Source organism: Hippocampus comes, unplaced genomic scaffold (genome assembly GCF_001891065.2).
Source record: "Hippocampus comes isolate QL1 unplaced genomic scaffold, H_comes_QL1_v1.1 scaffold83, whole genome shotgun sequence".
In the NCBI taxonomy this organism is placed as follows: domain Eukaryota; kingdom Metazoa; phylum Chordata; class Actinopteri; order Syngnathiformes; family Syngnathidae; genus Hippocampus; species Hippocampus comes.
The window spans coordinates 1612045-1629007 of NW_017805281.1; the positions used below are offsets into that span (position 1 = coordinate 1612045).

General features: G+C 48.2%; 2 protein-coding genes across 3 annotated transcripts in view; one reads left to right on the top strand and one right to left on the bottom strand.

The window, feature by feature from the left end:
- nfkb1 (nuclear factor of kappa light polypeptide gene enhancer in B-cells 1) overlaps positions 1 to 3742 on the top strand; it is a 13645-nt gene extending 9903 nt beyond the window's left edge. Inside the window, 8 exon segments of the mRNA XM_019871254.1 lie at positions 225 to 423; positions 503 to 672; positions 778 to 880; positions 961 to 1085; positions 1308 to 1374; positions 2168 to 2331; positions 2515 to 2617; positions 2729 to 3742. Of these exon segments, the coding sequence (XP_019726813.1) occupies positions 225 to 423; positions 503 to 672; positions 778 to 880; positions 961 to 1085; positions 1308 to 1374; positions 2168 to 2331; positions 2515 to 2617; positions 2729 to 2859 (1062 nt within the window). The 3' untranslated portion in view covers positions 2860 to 3742.
- Positions 3743 to 5656: 1914 nt separating this feature from the next.
- The window catches only part of LOC109516573 (diacylglycerol kinase eta), a 29946-nt gene continuing 18639 nt past the window's right edge, over positions 5657 to 16963 (bottom strand). The window contains exons 13-32 of one of the 2 annotated variants that reach the window (XM_019871253.1): positions 15717 to 15856; positions 15460 to 15547; positions 15277 to 15368; positions 15101 to 15200; positions 14260 to 14325; positions 13992 to 14163; positions 13802 to 13900; positions 12721 to 12805; positions 12521 to 12628; positions 11661 to 11757; positions 11458 to 11565; positions 11250 to 11363; positions 10899 to 11033; positions 10514 to 10677; positions 10302 to 10407; positions 9947 to 10036; positions 9749 to 9862; positions 9563 to 9671; positions 8293 to 8355; positions 5657 to 7728 (exon numbers count right to left, since the gene is read on the bottom strand). In XM_019871253.1, the coding sequence (XP_019726812.1) occupies positions 7676 to 7728; positions 8293 to 8355; positions 9563 to 9671; positions 9749 to 9862; positions 9947 to 10036; positions 10302 to 10407; positions 10514 to 10677; positions 10899 to 11033; positions 11250 to 11363; positions 11458 to 11565; positions 11661 to 11757; positions 12521 to 12628; positions 12721 to 12805; positions 13802 to 13900; positions 13992 to 14163; positions 14260 to 14325; positions 15101 to 15200; positions 15277 to 15368; positions 15460 to 15547; positions 15717 to 15856 (2103 nt within the window). In that variant the 3' untranslated portion in view covers positions 5657 to 7675. Of the gene's footprint in view, positions 7729 to 8292; positions 8356 to 9562; positions 9672 to 9748; positions 9863 to 9946; positions 10040 to 10301; positions 10408 to 10513; positions 10678 to 10898; positions 11034 to 11249; positions 11364 to 11457; positions 11566 to 11660; positions 11758 to 12520; positions 12629 to 12720; positions 12806 to 13801; positions 13901 to 13991; positions 14164 to 14259; positions 14326 to 15100; positions 15201 to 15276; positions 15369 to 15459; positions 15548 to 15716; positions 15857 to 16963 lie in introns of both variants that reach the window. The other variant, XM_019871252.1, reaches the window with a different exon arrangement.

Here is a 16963-nt window from a genome sequence, read left to right on the forward strand (position 1 = left end):
GTGGCGTTGTGGGGTTTTTTTTTTTTTTTTTTTTTTTTTTTTTTTTTTTTTTTTTTTACTGAATGAAAATGTTTGATAGCCATGGCCGCCAACCTGTGTCAGGGCACATGTAGGCAAACAACGGACTGGTTGCCAGTGTCGGGTGAAACATGCCATGTTAAGATCCATCGCATACAAGGTCATCATGTGTGGGCGTGGGCTCCGCCCCATCTCACTTTGATCAGACCCCTCTCCACCTGGCGGTGACGACGCAGCAGCCGGCGGCGGCGCAGGCGCTGCTGGCGGCCGGGGCCGACCCCACGCTGAGTGATCGCCACGGCGACGCGCCACTGCACTTGGCCGCGCGGCAGGGGGGTTCCATGCTGCGCTTGCTGTTGCGTCAGCACGCCGTCAGACGAAGCGTCGACGACTGCAACACCGCCGGTACGCACCCGTGCACACACAAGCACTGACTGCACACATACATACGCTGTTGGTTGAGTGTTTTGGTTGTCGCCAGCAGGTTTGTGCGCCATCCACTTGGCCGTGGCGTCCAATCAGCTGCGGTCGCTGCGGGAGCTCCTGGAGGGCGGGGCCGACGTGGAGGCTCAGGAGCGGGGCAGCGGAAAGACCGCCCTCCACCTCGCCACCGAGGCTGACAACGTATCGCTCGCCGGCTGCCTGCTGCTCGAGGTGACGGCGCGCTCATCTCGTCGTCGCGACGCATGCCCTCTGATGATGTCATTACAACCTACGCTTTGTGACAATGTCATCACCCCGCACCCTTGTGGTCACCAGGGCAATGCAAAGGTGGACTGCTGCACCTACGACGGCACCACGCCCCTGCACGTGGCTGCCGGGCGAGGCTCCGTCAAGCTAACGGCGCTACTCATGGCAGCGGGTACCCCTACGCGTCCGCACGCTCACAGTCAAGCATACCGATCATCCGGCTCGGTGTGACACTTTTGCGTGCGTGTTCAGGCGCAGACCCTCACAAGGAGAACCTCGAGCCGCTCTTCTACAAGGATGAAGATGATGATGACGAAGATGATGATGAGGGCTGCGTTCCCGGGACCAGCCCCATCAACATGGCCGCCTCCGAGCAGGTACGCAGCTCATGCCCATTTGGAAAATACTCACTTTCATCAGAAATTTCCCCAACAAGAGCAATGTCAACAATGTCAGGAATGAAACGTTTGCAACTAGCAGATTCCAGCGGATCCATCTATCTTAGATTTGAGCTGAAACACAAGCAATGAATACTGGAGAAGTAAAATGATGTCTTGAGAGGGAAGAGGCAAGACGATGACGCTTTTGTGTGTTGGCAGGTGTTGGAGCTTCTCAGTGGTCATGAGTACCATCCCAAATGTCCCAGTGTGGCTCTCCCACCTCAGGGTGAGTTTGTGGAGCGATGTTACGCACGCACGCTCGTGTACACCCGCACACTCACAAATTAGGGCTGAACGATTTTGGAAAATAATCTCATTGCAGTTTTATTTGAATGATTTATTATTCGTGAAAATTGTGATTGCGATGATTCTTTTTCAGGTGCTTTTGCAACAAACATTGCAATCCTTTGGACAACAAACGGTATCCGCTTTATTATGCATCATAGGATGCTAAGGTGAAGGCAAATGAAGCCTTCATTAACTCTTTCAGGGACAGCGGTTCCTCCGGTGGACAGCTTGTCATGTTATCAGGTTACAGGGTGCATGAAAGGGTTAAGATGGAAAACTGTTCATCTACGACAATTACTACATACTCAATCCTTTGACTTGCTGTCTTGTAAGCGATCACCATGACAATACCATACATCTGTCACACAGGTGTGGCGTAAACATAAGTGTATACTCCACTGTAAATCAGTTAAATTGCTATCGTTGTGTACCAGTATTGAAAATTTGAACCGAAATACAGTATGAAAGGTACCCATCCCTAATCACTCACTCCGAACACACACACACAAATACAGCAGGACTTCGATTTAATTGACCCGGAACCAACTGACAGAAAAGAGTGTCCGGTACTGTCAAAAGGCTTCTTTGTAAAATTAATCTGTCAAAGTCTGGTTGTTATATAATTGGCTGCAGTTGGGTGCAATTGTTTAAAAAAATAAATAAATAAAAAACAACACAAAGATGAAGGCTGAATACATGTATTGTGTTTCCCCCCCATTATTGTGACCCAGGCGACCTTCAGAGCCTGGCAACCTCGGTGAAGACGACGCTCAGCGGCGCTGTGGCGAACGACGCGTGCTGGGAAAACCTGGCTGATGCTCTCGGTCTGGGAATCCTCAAGACCGCGTTCAGACTGAGCTCGGACCCCGCCAAGACGCTCATAGACTCCTATGAGGTAACCGTGGTGCCGCAAAGAACATTTGCAAACAAAAGATGACTTAAATGATCCAGGCAAGAACTGAACTTTCGCTATTCATGATTTGGCCCGGTTCCTGTCTATATATTTTAATACATGTTAAGTACACATCAAGCATGTCTTCATGATTATGGAGTATTCGGGCGCACGCATGCGTTTCAGGTGTCTGGCGGTACGGTGCGAGAGCTTGGAGCTGCTCTCAAATCAGTTGGCTCATGCAGAGCGCTGAGCATCCTGGAGGAGGCGCTGTGCGACCAGAAGACGGGTGAGCGAAAGCCTTTGTGGCTCAATCTTAAGCATTTCCATGGCAACCGCCCTCATCCAATTTTCCGGCTTTTTGCAACCATGAAATGACACTTCCTGCCACCACCTGTAGGCGGCGATGGCAGCGACAGTGACGGCGTGGTGTGCGCTCAGCTGGAGGACCTCAAGGTGGACGTCGGACGACAGGACGGGCGTTTGGACAGTGGCGTGTGCGACAGTGGGGTGGAGCTTTCCATGGCGTGAGTGTCTGGTTGGTTGCCGGAAGACTGGCAGATGCTCATAGACACGCCCCCACCACCCCCCTGCCCCCATCTTCCCAACTGCAAAGACCAATTTGGGGGCAGGAAGTACGACTTGAAATACAATCGTTGCTTAAAAAGACAGTGCACACGAACGCCCTTACTGTACATGTCTGCGCACACACGTAGATAAACTCACATCATCGCAGAAACCACTTTGGAAGCATTCAACTTGTTCCAACTTGTGGACCAGTTTGTAGTGGATGGCCGCGCATACGTGTCGACATTCATACCCGTGCTTAGTGAGGATGCATGCACACTCCTTTCTCCCGTACGCCTGAACAGGAAGGCACTTGGCAGACACTCCTTCAAATGCAAACTTTTCGTCCGTCACCCGCTCAGGAACTGAAGCTCTCAAATGCTCGACCACAGAAACACTTGCAAAAAAAAAAAAAAAAAAAAAGAGAAAAAAATGCATTTGTAATTGCTTGAATTTTTGCATAAAGTGCTCCTCAAACATGTTGGGATGTCACAACCGTTGACATGTTCATCCATGGTTCCCCCTTTGCTTCGGCTGTCTTCTGTCCAGCTTCATTTGGCAAATGGATGCTCTCAAATTCTCAAATGTCTCAAACTTTTCCTTTTTCCAATGTGTCCAGGCCCAGAGAAAGCAAAGCAGCCCCAAACCAAAATTAAGTCCTCCACCATCAGGGTTGGGAGGATTACTTTCAAAATGTATTCCAATAGTTACTGGTTTAACACCTGTTAAAAAAAATTAGTTGGTCACATAATGTAAGTAACAAAATATCAAAGTAATCTAACTTGTAATTACTTTCGGATTACTCCAATACCAAATGTGCTAATAAAGATGAAGGGAGAGAAAATAATATATTTCGATACATTTGTCTGGTCTTTTCTGTCTGACGAATGTTTAAGGACCTTATTGGTTTTTGAATGCACAAGGAACCTGGCGTTTTTTGATTATCATAATATGCCAGCAAGTGTTTTCGTTTGTACTTTTTTGTTGTTGTTTTTCCGAAATCCAAGTGCCTCATTTTTTGGGGGGAGTGTGTTGCGGAACCTTTGTGCCAGTTGCCCGCATGTCAAGTTTGCATAAAATTCACTCTGCAGCTCTCTTCATGGAAACAGCCAGAAGATTCTAAATGCGTTTCAGACTAATTAACAAGCTGGTTGGTAGTAGAGCAGGACGTTTAACTAAATGCTACTATCAGCAGTGATGAAGACTTTGTTGAAAAGCCTTTTGTCCATACACCTGTTTTTTTTCATCTCTTGAATGCTTTGAATTTCCCATCTTCTCACGCAAGCGATCGTGGAAGGGACCAGTGCAAGCAAGGTCGCTGAGAAATAAGGACTGTTAATAATAATGGACCAGGTATAAGGGCGTTCTCTATTAAATCAAGTGGAACGGATTTGATAACGACACAAGGACTTTCACCATGAAGTGAAGGATGCCCGTAGCAAGATCAAAAACAAACTCATGGACTGGACTTTTAGAAACACTCTCAAGAGGACTGGATGACGACGCACAGCAAAGGCCGGCCAGACGAAAAGGGAAAACTACTACAGTATTTAAGGGGAATATTCTGTGTGCTTACGTCGGAAAGGGCGCGGTGGTGTTTTTTTTTTTTTTAGCTGTGCAGATTCTTCCATCGATTTAAGTGTGTCACTTCCGGATCCGCGACCCAAGTTAATATCACAATCAAGTTACACGGATGATTTGGTGGCCCCTTTATGTTGTACTTTTTGGTACTCTTGTTGAAAAGGGGAGTTTTAAGAAGATTTTAGGGGGATTTCAGCCCCGCTAAACGAACCACGTCATTGGTGAGCAGCAGCAATCACTTACCTGAAGGATTCACAGATGACTCACAAAACACGCATGAGACGTTTGACTCAGGCCTATCATCCAAGGCTCCAGTAGGGGGCAGTGTTGTCTTAGGGAAAGCGGCTTAACCAGTATATGAAATAACTCATTTGTAGCTCCTTATTCTAAACAGCTCAAGTAATAATTCAATTGGGAAAATGACATGACATTTGTTGGTGCCGGGGACACATGGAAGAGGTGCGGCAACCATCTTTAGACAAACGGAACAGATTAATAAGATATTTTCAGTCAGGCACATTGCAAGAAGAAGCAGACGCACCAATGTTTTTTTTTTCCACACACACCATTAAATCAGTTTAATCTCTGAAGCTTGTCTTTTTTGTTACACGCCGTCGCGCACTACAGAGCAGACAGAACTGGCAGCCGCGCGCACGCGCGCACATTGCGGGATCATCTGCAACCCCCATTAAATGACATGAAAACAATCATTTATCAAAATTAAATATGCATAAGCTTTCGTTTAAAGACCAAAACACACGTTGCAATCATATATTCAAAACAAGTCGATGATACCATTTCAAAAAAGTTACACGGTCTTGTACACAAAACAGCTTAATGAATCAAGCTTTGGCTTCAAACTTCATCTGGTGAACATGGTTAACCGTCGTTTACATGTCGGACCGGTGCAACAGCGGACGAAGGAGCAGCGGGAGGAACGACACGCATCACACGTCATCAACGGGCACGCGTGCGCGTGTGTGTTCGTCTCACATCTTTTATAAATAAATTTTTATATTCTTCACCTAGTTTGACACACGGATGTAAACACGCATGCATTCGCATACTGCCCCCCCCCTCCCCCATGAAGTAGTCTGTAAAGTGCAAGGCAAGACACAGTAAACTTGAAATGAACGCCACGTTACGCGCATGCATACACGCGCGCAACCCGCCCCCCCAATTGCCAGGAGGGCGTCCCTCGACTTGGCACAACACCACAAAAGCCTGGAAAGGCGCAAAGGCGGCAGCATACTTATGGATGCATTCGCAGCATCCGACCACAGCAGAGCGAGCGAAGGAACGCTCGAGCGTGAGTGGAAACGAGCATGTTCCTGATAAGAAATTAATACCACGCAGTATGATTTTTTTGTTTTGTTTTGTTCACCCCTCAACAACAAGCATCTACTTATCTTAAACACGCTTCAGGCAAGTTTAGTTTGACTGTTTGGCCTCATGATTTCTCCTCTCCCGCTCATGAAGGCAGCAAAAGCCACAAGAGAATCTGGGAACCACTGGCAAAGCAAAAGGCTCACGTTAGGCGCGTTACATCTACAATCAGCTGTTTGTTAGTCAACCCGTTGACCTCTTGAGTACCTGCTGAGGCCACGACAAGCAAAACAAACTAAGAACCACTTGAATGAACCTCGAATGTGCACGTTATCACTATTAGGATTCTTATCAGTAGTAATGTTCACAGCTCAGCACACAAAATACATTCACCATCTTTTTTTTTTTTTTTTTTTCTCTTCACCCGCAACATGTACGATTTTTCCGCACATCAGATCCGGTTATCATGGAAGTCGTGCCCAAAAGTCTTTACTTAAATCTGAGGGCGCTTCCGTTCTCAGCGGGTCCGGAAAAAGATGGCTGCACTCGGCATGCAAGCGACAGAAACACTTTGTTTCTGACAAAATAAAATATAAAAAGACATTCGTTGTACGCTTTCGATACCACGAGACTAGCAGACCCTTTCGAAATCAAATGTACAGCAGGGAAACGCAAGACGGAGTGCTCATCACTCATCGGTGGCTCTCGGTCAGGCCAGCGGGCGTCGGCGGGCGGGAGGAAGGCGTCTCGCCACCCGCGGTGGTCAAGGTGAGAGGCCGGAAAAGATCATCAGTTGCCCGAAGATTCTGCTTCAGGAGTTGCGCATTTGACGTCCCTCCCCCATGAAGTAGTCTGTAAAGTGCAAGGCAAGACACAGTAAACTTGAAATGAACGCCACGTTACGCGCATGCATACACGCGCGCAACCCGCCCCCCCAATTGCCAGGAGGGCGTCCCTCGACTTGGCACAACACCACAAAAGCCTGGAAAGGCGCAAAGGCGGCAGCATACTTATGGATGCATTCGCAGCATCCGACCACAGCAGAGCGAGCGAAGGAACGCTCGAGCGTGAGTGGAAACGAGCATGTTCCTGATAAGAAATTAATACCACGCAGTATGATTTTTTTGTTTTGTTTTGTTCACCCCTCAACAACAAGCATCTACTTATCTTAAACACGCTTCAGGCAAGTTTAGTTTGACTGTTTGGCCTCATGATTTCTCCTCTCCCGCTCATGAAGGCAGCAAAAGCCACAAGAGAATCTGGGAACCACTGGCAAAGCAAAAGGCTCACGTTAGGCGCGTTACATCTACAATCAGCTGTTTGTTAGTCAACCCGTTGACCTCTTGAGTACCTGCTGAGGCCACGACAAGCAAAACAAACTAAGAACCACTTGAATGAACCTCGAATGTGCACGTTATCACTATTAGGATTCTTATCAGTAGTAATGTTCACAGCTCAGCACACAAAATACATTCACCATCTTTTTTTTTTTTTCTTTTTCTCTTCACCCGCAACATGTACGATTTTTCCGCACATCAGATCCGGTTATCATGGAAGTCGTGCCCAAAAGTCTTTACTTAAATCTGAGGGCGCTTCCGTTCTCAGCGGGTCCGGAAAAAGATGGCTGCACTCGGCATGCAAGCGACAGAAACACTTTGTTTCTGACAAAATAAAATATAAAAAGACATTCGTTGTACGCTTTCGATACCACGAGACTAGCAGACCCTTTCGAAATCAAATGTACAGCAGGGAAACGCAAGACGGAGTGCTCATCACTCATCGGTGGCTCTCGGTCAGGCCAGCGGGCGTCGGCGGGCGGGAGGAAGGCGTCTCGCCACCCGCGGTGGTCAAGGTGAGAGGCCGGAAAAGATCATCAGTTGCCCGAAGATTCTGCTTCAGGAGTTGCGCATTTGACGTCCGATGTTCCTAAAGCAGAGCGATGACAAACAATTAGAACCTCCAAATGGATGATCGCTCCTGCACAACCAAAAATGTATCCCACAAACCACTGGCAAAAAAAAAAAAATAATGGAATCACAGCTCTTAGAGGATGTTAATTGAGGTGTTTCAATTTTTAGAAATAAAGCAGGTCGCAGACATGAACGCAAAACTAAGGTCATTTCAAATGGAAACTTTTTGGCTTTAAGAAACGCAAAAAGAAACCGAGAAATCAGGTGTTAGTTGTCATGTTGCTTTTCTTGTGTGTCTTCAGAAGTTGGCAGCTCAATAATCCGACGCCCACTTGACGCTTGGTAAATCCTTAAATACATGTCTTAACTTGATGATCAAATTGGCAGCGGGTGTGCACGCTGGAGGAAAAGCCCTCCACTGCCACCTGCTGGAAACGCACACAAGAACAGGAACATGACCTTAGTAACAGTTACATTTTTTTCACGCCAAAGCAGAGGGAAGAAAATGTGGAATCGCTCAATCTAACATCCGCATTCGTGCGAGCTGCCCGTTAGTCCGAGTCAACGGGCGTGATCACACCTTGGAGATCTGCTGCAACAGGTGGACTGACATGAATCGTGGCTCCAGCACGAGAGACGTCGACTGAAACAAATGAGAGGATTGTCAAACTTTGTCAAGAAGGGGAATCATCACGGAACGTGGCAAGAATCAGCTGTGTCTAAAAATTTGGAGAATGATCTGGCAATGTTGACATCTGGTGTTGAAATTTTTTTTGTTTTTTTGTAACTGTTAGTGACCACCACATTTTGTTCTACTTCACTTCTTTTCGAGCACAGGTGTCAAACTCAAGGCCCCGGGGGCCAGATCCGACCCGCCACATCATTTGATGTGGCCCGCGAAAGCAAATCATGTGCGTCAACTTGCAAAAATCTGAACAAAAACATCAAATTGTCATGTGTGATAAATAACGTTGAGATTTTTGCAATAATTTTGGTTATCCTTTTAACGCTCACTCAAACAATAATTGAACAAACTATTATAGTTGATTTGACTGATCTCCAAACTGGTAATCCATCACTTTGTTGTGTACAGGTAATAATATATAAACATTTATTTAGTTTCACTGCCGTAATGGCCCTCCAAGGGAAGACGTAACCCCAAAGTGGCCCACGACAAAAATAAGTTTGACACCCCTGTTTGAGAGTTTCTTAAAGGCAGAAAGTTGCCATTTGAAATCATGTTTGCACCCCCCACCCCTACAAAATTAAATGGAATGAGCATCCTCCGAGACTAGTGATTCCATAATGATTGCCTCAGATTGCAGGAACGGTATATAAACATGCGGGCTAAAACAGCAGAAAACGGCACATCTGCGATGTTTGGCCCATCCATCATGTATGCCCTTACAAACACAGTAATGCTACGCTTTGATTGGGTCTGTTGGGAAGATATTTAAAAAATCCTGCGTACAGTACGCCACTTTGTTTTGAATACCATCGTAAATGGCACAAAGCGCTCGTAGCCATTTTGTTGGGTCCCCGGTGGGCACGTGACCCCAATTTGATGTTGAGTATTGGATTTTGATGTCATATTGAAATCGACATCAGATGCCCACAGGCTGACATTCCATCGGGAGCGGCCGATAAAACGCTGGCCTCTCAAAGCAGCTTGTGATGCAGCCGCACGTTGTACCTCACCCGGCCACTAGAGGGAAGCAAAGTAACATGCTCAAAGCAGTCCAACTTCAGCGACTGCAACAATTGCTGACAATTGAATATCGGCAACGCTTTGAGGCTTCCCCAAATTGCCTGACAGATGAGTTTGGGTGTCTTGCGTCGGCTGTTCCAACCTGAGAGTGAGCTGTTGGACTTCTGCTTGTAGAGCTTCTCCTTCTCCCTCTTCGCCTTGGGCATGATCTTCAGCTTGATGCTGCTTTTACCGCTGGGACGCGCCGACTCCTGCACGCACACGCGATCATCCGTGTCATCAGAGCGCCCGCGCGCCCGCGCCAAAATGCTTCGCGGCCCTTTTTTACCCCCTCGGCGCAATGCATCAGCGGGCAGATCCAGTGGATGTCGACCAGCTTGTGGAGCTCCGCGCTCAGGCTGTTCAGGGTTAAGCGCAGCTCCGCCTCCTCCGGGGAATCGGACTGAGGAGGAGCAGACGGAGACGCGGGGGTGCGTCATCGACCGGGTGGCGAAAGGTGGCGGCAGCGTGCGGCCAGAGAGCTTACCAGATGTTGTCCGTCCAGAAGCATGGTCGTCTCCGCTTGCAGAACTTTGCTGCTGTTGACGATTTCCACGGCTGTACTGCGACTCAGAAACTGCAAAAATAAAAAAAAAAAATAATTATTTGTTTTAGTTCTCAAAAACTGAAACATTTACAGCCATGACACCCATGTGCATTCGAATATGGTACGAAATGCACACGGCGCGCCGCGATGTGACTCGGAATGAGCGCGGGACGGTTAAGACTTGCCACCCGACGGCGTCCCCGCACATCTCATGTACAAACGTGCATCGCGTGGGTCCAACGGGGCCATCTGTCGACCCCGTCTGGACCCATCTGCCTCCGCCTGGCACGCCTACCTCGGGGCTGGACAGCTTGGCCTCAGTCAGCACCATGGCGCTGGCGTTGACGGCGTGCGCCAGCTCCTGCTCCACCAGCTTGTGGGTCTTGGCGGTCTCGCGGATCCTGCGGGGGACGAAGAGCGAGAGCGGATGAAGATTTTTCCCACTGGGTGTCATGAGACGAGACCGCTAATCTCCCCGCGGGTGGGGCGGAAGGGCGGTTGACTGACTTGCTGATGAGCGTGTCGGCCATGATGCCCAGCTGCTGCACCTGGGCGCACTCCTCCTCCGTCAGGTACTCCATGGACTGCTGCGAGTTGAGGCGGGGTCTGTTGGCACGGTCGCTGTCGACTTTTAATTTATCCTCCCACGACTTGAGCGTGCTCTCGAACGCCTGGCCGCACGCCGGTTGGGGTGTGGGAGGCGGGGCGCCGACGGACAGCAATAGACCGTGAGGATATTTCAAAAGGACATGTGAGGGGGTGGTTCGGCTGGGACAGAGATGACCTCAGTTAGGTGAGGAGAACTCAGAAATTGCAATCGTCCTAACCCGAGAGCTTTCACCCCCCTCCAAAAAAAAACGGCATCATCAACGTGTGTGTCGTCTCAACCTACCCTGTCCCTGGTGAGCATCTGCGCTCGATTCTTGTGGAGTATCTTGACGATGCCCGGTGGCTGGATCCAAGCCTCGCCGTCCACTTGCACGGGGACGCCCTCCTCCCCCAAAATGGTGATCTTCACCTGGCGGCACTGAGCGCAAAATAAGACAAGACGTCAGAAAAAAAATCAACATCTCAAATCGGGAATTTACGCATGGACGTCAGAAAAAATCAACATCTCAAATCGGGAATTTACGCATGTATAAAAAGGTGCGTCTTAACTCATTCACTCCCAAAGACGTTTTTAAACGTCTTTTCAGACTTGGTCTGAAATTGCGGTGTATTGCGGCGTGTGTGTGCGTGTCACCTGCGCAATCCGGTGGTGCTGCAAGTTGATGACTCTGGACATCGCCATCTGCATGCTGCCAAACACGGCCACCACTTCCAGTTTCTTGTCGTCAAAAGACGGAGCGCCGAAGTTCTGCGATACGAAGGGGAAAAAAAAGCCAAAGGGTGAATGAACAAAGACGGACGGCCCTCCCGTTTTCGATCGTCCTACTCCCAGAGGCGCTCACGTTGTCCTCCTTGGTGCCCCCCCAGAAGTTGATGCCACCCGCGTAGCTGGGAATGTTGAGCACCGCCAGGCCCTGGAGGATTGGTAGCGGAACGGCGACGCCGTCGCACTAAACGGAGAAGATTGTGTGAGTGTGTGTGTGTGAAACAGAACCAGAATTTTGGCTTTCTTGTAAAGCTAAGAATCGTCCTGGAAATGGCGTACCTCGAGCTGGACCCTCTGTTCCAAGTTTTTGTAGGTCTTCTGGACCAGCTCTTTGGTGCCCAGAACTCCGTACCACATCATGTTCTTCGTACGACTGCTGCGGGACATCAATCAACAAATACGTTCATCATCGGCGAGCATTTGTGTGGAGTCTTTACGACGACGACTTTTTCTTTTGCGCTCTGGGTTGCTGATGTTATTTTGCCCTCATCGAATAATAAAAAAAAAACAAAATAAAAAACACACGAACACAATCCGCATTTCCTGCTTGAAAACGGGAATGGACCGTAACCGTTTCGGTGCAAACAATTTTGCTTCCAATGTCCCATTTCTGGCACGGCTCGAAATTATTATTCGTGTGATTTTCTACGCAGGGCAGGCTCGCAAATCAATGGCTTCATTCGGGGAGCAATTTTCTAACCTTGCGGAGCAATTTTTTTTCGGTCCCCACAGGTGAATCCCGGGGAACCGAAGCAAGGCTTTTAATGAACGCAATAAAAATAATGAATCAACAATTGCTTTTTTTTTTTTCCTCACAGAATCAGCAGCTTTCACTTCTTAACTTCGCATTATGTTTCATTGCAAACTTTTTCTTGTCTAGAAGCAAAGCTAAATTGATTTTTTAATAGAAAAAAACCTGCTGCAATGTCATTTTCTAACATTAATTTATTACAAATTATGCCTTTAGTGACTTGCTCTACATACAGCTACAAAAAAAAAAAAAAAAAAAAAGCACAAAAACACAACTAAACTATTTTGAAGTTTTAATAATCTAACATTTTAACTTTTTGGAAGCTAAACTAATTTAACCCTTTCATGCACCCTGTAACATGATAACAGAGACGGGCTTCTTTGCTTACCTGCACTTTTTCGGATGCTCATCGCGCTTGTTGTTGAACTCCAGCGAGATCTTGGCGTCCAGGCCGATGCCGAAGTAATTGTTCATCACGCATTTCTCCCAGCATTGCCTGCGCGGAAACGGGGCGATGCTACCGTGAGGAGAAAACGAGCGCGGCGGCCGCGGCAGCGGCGAGCGGATTACGAGCGGATGAGCGCTTACACTGAGTCCTCGTTGAAGTTGACCGTGTGGAGGCTCGCCGGTTTCTCCAGGACGATGGGCGAAGACGGACTGAGACTTCTGATGCCTGGACAGAGGAAGAAGCTTGGGTAAGAGAAAAAAACCCACACTCTACTTTTACGTGGAAAAGTAAAACAGTCACATGAGCAATTTTGAAGACCCTGTACAGTGAATTGAGAGTTTGATTTTTTTTCCTAAATATATGAGAGTCCCCCTCCAGAAGTATTGTAAATGGCAAGGACACTTGTTTTGTTTTTTCTTGTCTCCTGAAGACGTTCGGGTTACAGATCCAAAGGTGAATATCACACAAAAAGTTCAGGATTCCGGCTTTGATTGCACAGGATTTACATCTCATACCTGTCAACTCATACGGTTTAGCCATAGTTCATACGGATTTTGTGGTGAATCTTACGTATATGGCCATATCGCACAAATCATACGGATTCTGAAAATTTCCGTTCCCCAAACAGCCCCCCCCCTCCCCCCCTAACAGGTAGTTCCGTTTGCTTTTGCCCAGAATGGTGCTAGTCTACTCGAATGCTTTCATTTCCGGTAACTTTCCAGTAAATCACGTGGTTCCTAGTTGAAAACAGCAGAGTATTCATTGCATACTTCGGTAGTGTACAAGCAAGTTCTACAAGGAAACAAATACATCATTCATATTTCGTGGGTTTTTTCTGCCGTTATTTTGACATTTAAAATGCTTTGGTATGTTATAAGGATTTTTGCTCTTTATAAGGATTTTTTTGGTAGTTTATACAGGTTGGCGCTCCGAAAAGTTGACAGCTATGCATCTTGATGTGTGAAACAATCCAGGACAGCGCACGCTCCACTTTTCAAGTGAGCAAAAGCCAAAAAGGAAGCATACAACCGCATTAAGCCTGCGACTCATTGACCATTCATCATTGACTTGATTTGAAACACTTTTCCAGGCCTCTTCTGTGGCCTCTCTCAGTTCTTGTTTGTTTCAGGTCAAGTCTCTTCCCTCGGTTTCCTCTTCAGCAGGTCGCCGCCAATCACAAGACGGTCATTGGCGGACAAAAAGATTTGGCTTTGCACGTACGCATGTCCGCGTCCTTGAGTTCCTCGCTGTTTTCCCGCTTGATGGAAGAAGACGACCACATCCTGTGGACCTGAGTGTGTCGGTTCTGCTCATCCACCACTGCAAAAGAAAAAAAAAAAAAATGACACGAGTGAGCGGGCCGCCCCTCCCCCGCCCCCGAGACCCCAAACAAACCACGCTCCTCTTTCACCTTTCTCAGCCTGTTCGATGATCTGCCTCAGTGCCTTTTTCAGACTGTTGGCCCGCAGCATCAGCTGCTCCTTCGAGCGGTAAGTTTGAGCGTCTGAGCTTACGTTGCTTGCATCTTTTTCGGGGCCAGAGCCATCACCGTCCGGGCTGGCCTGGGAACCCGCTGGAACAACCTGAAAAAAAAAAAATCAGGGAATTGTTTTTTTTTTTTTTTTGTCTTCGTTTTGCCCTTGACAAAAGGCAGCGCTTGGAGTTGCTCCTTCTATTACCTGAGCTTCAGCTTCTTCACTTAAGGCTTTGACCAGGGAATCCAGTTTCTCATTCAACAAAGCACACTGGGAGAACAGAGGAAAATTAAGTCTTCACTTTATCTTTTCAGCTTCCAATTTTGGGTAAACGTCCATTTTCTAATCCGCTTAACCCTCACATGTGCTGCGGGTGTGCTGCGGCCTATCCCAGCTGTCTTCGGGCAGTTGGCGGGGCACACCCTGATCAGGTTGCCAGCCAATCGCCAGCCAATCGCATACAGAGACGAACAACTATTCGCGCTCACAATCACGCCCAGGGACAATTTGGAGTGTTCAATCAGCCTGCCATGCATGTTTTTGGAATGTGGGAGGAAACCGGAATACCCGGAGAAAACCCACGCAGTCACACGGGGGAGAACATGCAAACTCCACACAGGGAGGACCGAGCCGCAATCGAACCCAGAACCTCTGCGCTGTGAGGCCGGCGTTTCTAACCAGTCGCCCACTATGCCATTTGGGGGAACAGTTTGGAGAAACATTCTTTTTACCTCCCAATACACAAAACCAGCTCCATCGAGGCACGCTTGGATGAGGACCTCTTGATGAATGTGCAAAAATTTCTAAAGCTTCTCGATTATCTTTCCAGAAGAGTAAAAGCTGTAGTAAAAGCTGTAGCCGCAAATATGCTCTGCTTGAGGGCATATTGACTTTTTACCTACTTGTGACAGGAGTGGCATCACGGCTGAGCTTTGAACAAAACACACACACACACACACACACACACACACACACACACACACACACACACACACACACACACACACTCGCGTGGCTGTTATAAAAGTCATTGCATAACATGAACCTTCTTTGCCATAGCATCCGCTTCCTCCTTGTTCTCCGTGGCTCTCTCGTAGGCCTTGCCCACCTCCGCCACAAACTCATTCACCGTCCCACACAGGAACCTGTCGAGAGAGGCGGGATGGTGGGGTTGGTGGTCATGTGACACAGTCGGCGCAGGCTGATGCATTGGACGCATACTTTGCGGAGGAAATGACATCGCTGTGTCGATCTGAATCCAGGATCTTAGCCAGGTGGGACGCCACAGAATCGGCATATTGAGTGATGTGAACCTGAAAAAAAAAAAAAAAAAAAGCAAAAGATGCTCCTTAGATGATAATTGGGATGATGGCGACGCTGCTGATCAACATCAGTTACAATCACCTGCAGAGGAGAGTCGAGGGTGTCCTCTTCCTTCGTCGATCGTGTGCGTTTTGAGGTGGGCGGAACCTCGTAGGTCATCACGCTCCATCTGACCGCACACACACACACACGCACACACACACACGCACACACACACACGCACACACACGTCAAAAATAGGAGGAAGGATGGCCTCAAAATTGCATTCAATGGAAGGATAAAAAAATAAGTCCAGTTCGTGATCGGAAGTTGCTTTTTTTGAGATCAGTGTTGCTTACCGGTCCAGCATTTTGGTGGTGGCCCTCTCCAGCTTCTCTAAGATCTGCAGCAGCTGAGCGTCGTCGTCGCAGAGGCCCCCCCAGCCCAAAACTCGGGCCAGGTCGTTCCCGGTGCCCAGAGGCAGCACTCCCAGCTGGCACTGCCCAGGCGGAAGAGCGACAGACGGGGAAGTCAGACCACAGTATGAACATGTGCCCGGAACGTTGACACAAGCGTGCGTGAGCAAAACCTGCGTCATACATGATCTCACAGCGCATTCCCGGTAAATGGACATATCACAGGTGTAAAAGTTGAGCCGAAATTGAATCAGTCTTTCCGGTCGGACACTCATCCAAAGTGCCGATGAGATTAGATGAGGTGCGACGTCAATGCGACAGCAACAATTACTTTCACTCCAAAGGTGCGCACGCACAATCGAAGTGAACCAGTGAAAGGTGGGAGAAAGGCTGGCGTCTCAGGGGCATCGAGTTGACAGGGGAGGCAAGCGCCAGGCTTGCCTCCCAAGGGGCCAGAATTGAAGGGGGCCCCGGGAGACGGCTGACATTGCCCCGTATCAGGGACTAAGCACCGCAACAAGAATGTGTGGCTGTCGGAAAACAGCAGCTTATGAGCTTTTGTGTGCTGGTGGGCCCTGCGGCTGACTTGGCACCACGACTATAACCAGATGCTATCATGAGCTGTTGGGATTTGGAGAGCTTCCTAATGGGGCAAAATACAAGCAGGCTTGTTTGAATGACATCGGCGGTACAACAAAACGAACCGTTTCAGGGACAGCCCATCGAGTTATCAGGTTACAGGTTCTCATTATTGGTGAATGAAAAGGTTAGTCAGTCAGTAGGGGTGTTCACATGGCAACTTTTGCTCCGGTGCAGCACCGGAGCTGCCCCCGTAGAGCGTTCACACGTGCAAAGTTACACCAGTGTAGCCCCTGAAAACAGCTCAAACCGGAGCAAATTTAACCCTGCTCAAGGAGGTGGTTTTAAAAAATTTGCTCCGGAGTAAATGCTTGTTTGCGGGGCAGCACCGATGTTAAATGGGACGTGTGAACGCTACAGGGGTAGACTCGCTACGCATGAGAAGAGTTGATTACATACAGGTAGAATGCGTTGCTTTCGTGCTCTGTTGTACTTCCGTCATCTTTCCTTTTGTAGGAGACTGGACTGTTTGTGTAGTTTGTTCCTCTGTTGTGTGTTCACAACCCCCCCCCCCCCCCCCCCCCCACCACAGTATTTTTTTTTTTTTCTCT